Source organism: Megalobrama amblycephala, linkage group LG13 (assembly GCF_018812025.1).
Source record: "Megalobrama amblycephala isolate DHTTF-2021 linkage group LG13, ASM1881202v1, whole genome shotgun sequence".
NCBI lineage: Eukaryota > Metazoa > Chordata > Actinopteri > Cypriniformes > Xenocyprididae > Megalobrama > Megalobrama amblycephala.
Genome location: NC_063056.1, coordinates 18,219,212 through 18,226,353, shown reverse-complemented (window position 1 = coordinate 18,226,353; position 7,142 = coordinate 18,219,212). Strand labels below are relative to the sequence as shown.

The 7,142-nt window shown below is 37.3% G+C and overlaps 1 protein-coding gene across 1 annotated transcript in view; it reads right to left on the bottom strand.

Annotated features, from left to right (window-relative positions):
• Positions 1-4,642: 4,642 nt before the first annotated feature.
• The window catches only part of cacng8b (calcium channel, voltage-dependent, gamma subunit 8b), a 37,935-nt gene continuing 35,435 nt past the window's right edge, over positions 4,643-7,142 (bottom strand). The window contains exon 6 of the mRNA XM_048152775.1: positions 4,643-5,784. Within this exon, the coding sequence (XP_048008732.1) occupies positions 4,955-5,784 (830 nt within the window). The 3' untranslated portion in view covers positions 4,643-4,954. The remainder of the gene's footprint in view (positions 5,785-7,142) is intronic.

Here is a 7,142-nt window from a genome sequence, read left to right as displayed (position 1 = left end):
CTTCCGGTTAGTGAGGTCTGATCGCGCTCTGACAACGGAAGTGATGTCTCGCGCTCATTGAAGTATATGGGCGAGACATCACTTCCGTCAGCAGAGCGGGTTTTTTGACCTCACTAACAGGATGCTGAAAGAAGTTGGACATAGTGGTGTATTAGAGGTAAAAAATGATATAAATACTGTTCGGTTTCTTGCACAAACTGATCGTTTCGTGTCTTAGGACATCAATGTGTCGTCATGAGCCGCAGGGTTTAATTAGGATTTGTCTATGGAAGTTTTTTCGACTCTTATTGTTCAAGTTCCCAATCACTCCTATTATTTGACTGACAGACGGCAGCGGTTGCAGTTAAAAATCATAATTTGCGTTCGACTGAAGAAAAAAAGTCACCTACATCTTGGATGCCCTGGGGGTAAGCAGATAAACATCAAATTTTCATTTTTGGGTGAACTATCCCTTTAACGACGTTTTACTACCTTTCTGGGCCTTGAAATTTATGTCATTGCTGTGTATAGAGAGATCAGAAACCTCTCGGATTTCATCAAAAATATCTAAATTTGTGTTCCAAAAGATGAATGAAGGTCTTACTGGTTTGGAATGACATGAGGTTCAGTAATTGACATAAATTCATTTTTTGGTGAACTAACCCTTTAATACTATACATATGAAACAGATGTGTGTATGAAAATGAATGAAATATATTGATGTGGATGATACGGACCCACTGTTGAGCCACAATGTTCTGTAAATAATGTGTGTTTATATTGTACACCAGTCAATATGAGAGTACCTAGTCCTTTTACTGAAGACACTGTCCTTCACTGAACTTTCTTCCTCTCCTTCTTTCTTATATCTGTTTTTCACTTGGTTGTTTGTGCCACTCTCTATTCATCACACTCTTTCTCGTTCACTAGTTTTGCTTGAGGATTAAATGTCTTTCACCTAAGACAGTCTCCTGCACTCCTTCCATCGCTTGTTTCTTAATCTCACTCCTTCTCTTTTGCCACTCGCTCAGTCTAAAATTAGTACATTGCTCATCTAAGCACATCATGTTGAAGTGGATGAGAAATATTATCCTAGTATGTCAACTATGCCCACCCTCGACGTTCTCTCGATGTTGATAGCTCTTGGGTGTCTCCGAGGGTTTGGGTGGAGCTGCTGTTTCCCTGCGTCTGCCGTTCCATTCCTCCCCTCCCAGCTGAGTGTTTGTGAATGCGGTGCCAGTACATTTGGGAAGTGAGGAAAGGTCTGAGCCTCAGTAACCGGCACGTCTCTCGTCCAGTCTAACTAAAGCCTCCATCCTGTGCAAAACAATCTAGATATCCTCAAACCGCAGAAATGACAGGTGGCGAGCGTGTTCCTGGAGCAACCGCCTCGACGTGTCATACGGCATGCTTATAACTGGCCCTTTTAATTTGTTGAATCTGTATTGGGTCTGTAGCATAGGAGCGTTTGGCTTGATCAGCTGGGGGGATTATGGGTGGGTGCAGAAGTAGGGAAATTGGAGCCTGTAGGTTGACACTGTAGCCAGAAGTCTGCTAGTATATATAGCCCTTTAATAGAACCTGTCAGACTTGCGGGCTGTTCTTTCACTTTTTATGTGTCCGAGTACATGGGGGAATAACACCGGATCTGCTCTCGCAGCATTATTAATTGTTGGTCGGGACAGAAGTTAGTGCACGTTTGTGGGTGGGTACGATAAAACACTCAATACTTCCAATAACAGAAGAACTGGGGTGGCATGTGATGGTCCACCCGTCTGGAAATTTGGAAAAAATTAGCTCAATAATCATCTTCCAAATTACACACAAAAAAGTAGTAAAATCTAAAAATAATTCTGCAAAATATCTAGATTACAACTTAAAGGCCCTGTTAAAAGTAGGGTAGAGGGCAACAGAAGGTAATAGTGTATTATTTTTCATGTTTGTTTTTTAGTTTTAGGTTTTTCTTTTTTTTTTTTAAGTTATTATTAAAACAGTGGTTTTCAACCTTTTTGACTCCCAAGGCCCTCCATTGTTTACAATATTCAAAGGCCCAATGACTTTCCCATTTGTTTGTGATTTACTGGATAAGGGTTAAAGAGTTAGTTCATCCAAAAATTAAAATTCTGTCATTACTTACTCACCCTTATGACGTTCCACACCCGTAAGACCTTCGTTCATCTTCGGAACACAAATTAAGATATTTTTGATGAAATCCGATGGCTAAGTGAGTAACACTTTCAGATGACTCGAAGCTTTACAAATCTTTTGTTTCGAATCAGTGGTTCGGAACATGTATCAAACTGCCAAAGTCACGCCCCCCAGTGGTGAACTGTTGAAATTTCGAAACACTCGTGATGTAATGAAGCCTCGTTTACTGAAATCACGTGACTTTGGCAGTTTGATACACTCTCCGAACCACTGATTCGAAACAAAAGATTCGTAACGCTTCGAAGCTTCATGAAGCAGTGTTTTGCAATCGCCCATCACTAGATATTGTTGAATAAAGTTAATTTTTTTGGCACACAAAAAGTATTCTCGTCACTTCATAACATTAAGGTTGAACCACTGTAGTCACATGAACTATTTTAAATATGTCTTTAGTAGCTTTCTGGGTATCTGCTGGCAATGGAGGCCTCACTGAGCTCTCAGATTTTATCAAAAATATCTTAATTTGTGTTCCGAAGATGAACGAAGGTCTTACAGGTGTGGAACGACATGAGAGTTAATAATTACATTAATAATTTTCCTTTTTGGGTGAACTAACCCTTTAAGGGTATGGATTTTTACTTGCAATTTCAACCCAATAAAAAATTTAGAGCATGGTATAACTAGAACAATTTATATTCATTATAAAAATATTAATGGAATTTTATTCATTTACATGACTTTTCCAGGTCTAGAAATCACAAAATTAGGCTACCTCATATATATAGGTTTTCAAATATCCTGAGAGTCCTCGTTTTTTATAGAAAAACAAACAAAAATTGAGGAGGTTAATTAAAATTAAGTTTTTTTTTTATTCTTGATTTTTGGGTTGAGAACCACTGTATTATAAGATTATGAAAGCTCATTTTGTCCTCAGAGTAAAAAAAAATAATAAAAAAAATAAGAAAATGATCATCTAAATATATGTAATTCCGACTTTATCTCATAATTACAACTTTATATCTCACAATCGCAACACTATTTTTCATAATTGCGACTTTTAACAACAATTGCGAGTTTTCAACTCACATTGGCAACCTTAAGTCTCATAAATGTGACTTTATATCTTATAATTTGACTTTTTTTTTAAAACTAATTATCTAGTTATATTTTTTTACTCTGAGGTTAAGATGTGCTTCCATAGACAACAATTTTAATAAAGTTATCTTCTAAGGATCAAGATTTTAAAAGACACAAATGACATCACTCATAGATTGTCTGTTGTTTCTTTTATATATAAAATCCGTGCAATACAGTGTTAGAGTTTATCACACATTAAGATAAACCATATTTTCTCTAGATATATCTATTCTCCACTACGTAATATTTATAACTAAGCACATAAATGCTGTCTGTGTGTAGTTTTTCACATTTTTTTATGAATTAAAAAAGACCCCCGATAACAGGAGATTGTGATGTGATGCCCATTTGCACTCTATTATGTTATGTCCTGTGTTGACCTCTTGTTGGCTTGGATCATGGAATAAAGGTTAAAGGTTAGCAGAAAGTCCACATATATAATCTCTCATTTAGAGAAGCAGACGGGTCAAAGGGAGTCAGGTGCAGCACAGTGAACGTTTGTTTTTTGTTCTTTTTTTGTTGTTGTTTTCTTTTTTGGAGGGGAGCTTTGCCTTTGGGATACTGTCATGATCACATGACACAATGGAGGGAAAACACAAATGACACAGGGCATGCCCCAACATACGAGTGTAGCCCAATCAGAGCTCAAGGAAGACAGTGTCCTCATACATAAAAAAAAAATGACCCACCCACCCGTTCTACCCTCTCCAATACATATCATGACTCTGAATTTTAAAGTCTTTTTTTCTCAAATACAGTTATGTGCAATATACATTTGCGTTTCAAAATGTATTTTTTTTCAGCCCCCCTCCAACTGCAGACCTGTCGATTTACAATTCCACTGGTCCTTTATTGTCCCCGCCCATTTGAAAAGCACAGTTTTGGATAGAAGTCCCATTTCTGAATGTCAATCACCATTTTCTCTATACAAATATATCATCTGTCCCTCTTTGACCAAGTGAGGGAATGTTTTAATGCCCCAAAACAAAGGTTTTCAATTCAACAAGTGCTACTTCTACTGCTAACAGTGATTTAACAAAAATAATATGATGGTAGGTTTATATAAAAATCTTTTTCATTTGAACTCTTTGTCGTTTCAGTCCATCAATTATGGTGCTGATCTGTTTACTGAGCTGGAAGACAGATATACAGATATTACACACTAAATTGCGTGTTATCAAAGGGTAGAAAATAAAACTTTCATTAAAATAAATAAAATGTTTCTCACAAAGTTAGTTGTAATAATAATAATCTCATTCTCACAATACACTCATGTTTCTGCAGTGCTCAGTATCACGTTTTTGAATCACAGTCAAAATCTTGTCTTTCTAGTTCAAAAACTAGAATCATTTAACAATGTTAAGAGCTAGCAGTTCAAACGTACTCATAATAACAACAACACTTTGTCTTCATCTTTAAATTCCACATCTTTGAAATCAAGCAAAATAATAAACATCACAGTATCCCATGATTATAGTTTCATTAAGAATAAACATGTTATAAAACAGTACTGAAAAAACATGATTGTTGTTGTTATTATGAGATGTTTGTCATTCTTTTACTCTATATTTTTTTTCATAAAGTGAAACATTTGTCAATACCGAGAGAGTTATTCCTTTTTTTTTTTTTAAGTTGTTTTCCAGTCTTTCCGTCTACGTTATCTCTCGCTTTTGCACAACCCTCGATCTGTCTAGACTGGTGTAGTTTTCCTATTTAGCGTGTTGGAGTTACTCTCTCTGTCACCTTTCCCTAGCCTATCCAACGTTCCCATCCCTCGTTCCCTCTCCACCGTAGAGGAGGAGAAAGGTGGAGGCTGGGAGGACGGGACGGAGTTACTGAGCGGAGCGTTGGAGTTGGAAGAATTCTGGACCACTGACGGATTGTGGGATTTGAGAGAGGGCAGCGTCCCACTCATCATCATTCCCCCTCCGCCCCCTCCGCTCTCTTTAGGGAAGCAGTTGTGCAGCTGGTATAGTGTGGCGCGGTCCACTGTGCCGTACAGCGGAGGGGCGCCCAGCCCTCCTAAACCACCCAGTTTGGGGTCTCGGGAGAGGGTGTAAAGGGAAATATCGCCCCCTGGCAGAGCGGAGCGGGAGTGGGGGTTGGGTAGAGTGGACACCGAGATGGGCCCCTGGGAGAGTAGAGCTGACGGGGGCATTCCGAAGTTCTTACCCCCCGGAGGGCCACCCACGGGGGACGGGTCTCGAGAGCGTGAGGGGTCGGTGGATCGAGAGCTGGAACGTGATCTGCGGCGGAAGCGGTAGCTCGGGAGCCGTAGCATGGCGTGAGTGGTGCTCTTAAAGATATCGGTGCGAGAGCGACAGCGGAGCTCCTTGTTCTTTTCAATGTAGATGTTTACTGCCAGCACACCCACCATCTCAGCCAAGATGAAGGACAGACCACCAAAGTAGAAGGACCAGCCGTAGGAGTACTGCCATTTCTTATCCTCGTCCTTCTTTGGGGAAATGTCACCCAGAGCAGCAGAAATGTACACTATCACACCAATGATGTTGCTCAGGCCTAAAGATCAAGGGTCAAAAACACGCCAACTGATCAAAATGTGTTGTTGCGCCAGGTGATATGCAGCTTTTGTTAGCAAAATAACAAAGATTCAGAAGCATTTGCAGTGTAATATGGTAATTGACAATTAGATTATCACATAAAATTTGTTGGATATTGTGGATAATTCTGTACAGGCACATGCAATTATAGACATTTTATAAAACATTCTGTGTTTTCTATTGTCAGTATAAACTGGACACACATTGGGGTCCAAACGTCATAATGTCTTTTTTTCATATCAAAAAAAGTCTTTTCATATTTTTTGCTTTAATGATGGCATGAAAACTGCAGAATATTATATTTTCAACCATTTTCATTTATGCATATCAGACTTAATTAAATGTATATTTTAAATGCAATTTAAATAACTTTGGATGAAAGTGTCTGCTATAATGTAATATAATATGTGTATCTTCAATGCAATGTGAGATAGACATATTAAATAATATATTATATAGCTTATTGTATTACATCTAGCTTGCATTTCATTTAATTCTAATTATATGTATATATGGGTCAATCATGTGACGGGTCTTTTATTTATTTATTTTTCTCCAAGGGCCTTAATAATAATTAAAAAACGAATATATGACATCCAAAATATGTAAGGTAGTACAACTAGATCTCTTTTATTGGATCCAAAAGGTTTTAATTATATTTTGCTACATATATAGGTATTTTAAAGATTTTGAAGTGTCAAAAGGTCATTCGGTTTAACTGTCCAAAGGCCAATACAGCTATTTTATTTGTAATTAAAATATATTAAAATGTAATAAATGTATATATTTTTTATTCTGGCATGATTTTATAACATCATATATCAACAAAATATGAGCAAAATGGTATTAAAATTATGCGTAAAAGTCGTTGCTTTGTTATGAGAAAAAAATGTCCGGAAAAAGTGAATTTCATTGATGTCATTCGGAGTAACCAATATAAAGAGACCATTTTGGATCAAGTCATGCGGTCAATATCATGTGACAGGATGTGACATCATTCAGCCACCTGCAAAGGACCACATGGTCATGAAGCAAAGTAACTAACTTTTAAGTATTTGAAAAAATTCATGTTTTCACTTGCTTATACACATGTGCCGAAACATCAGGTCATTCGGTACAACCGCAATAAAACATGGAAAATGTAATATTTTAAAAACGTATTAAATATAAAATGTTTAATTGTCCTTTTGCTAGCTAGCTAGATATCAGCCTGTTAGCATTGTTTGAAAATATGGTCATTCGGTATAACCAAAAGTGTCATTTCGTAAAACAGAAATTTTGGTTAAACCGAATGACTTTTTTGGAGACAAATTTTGT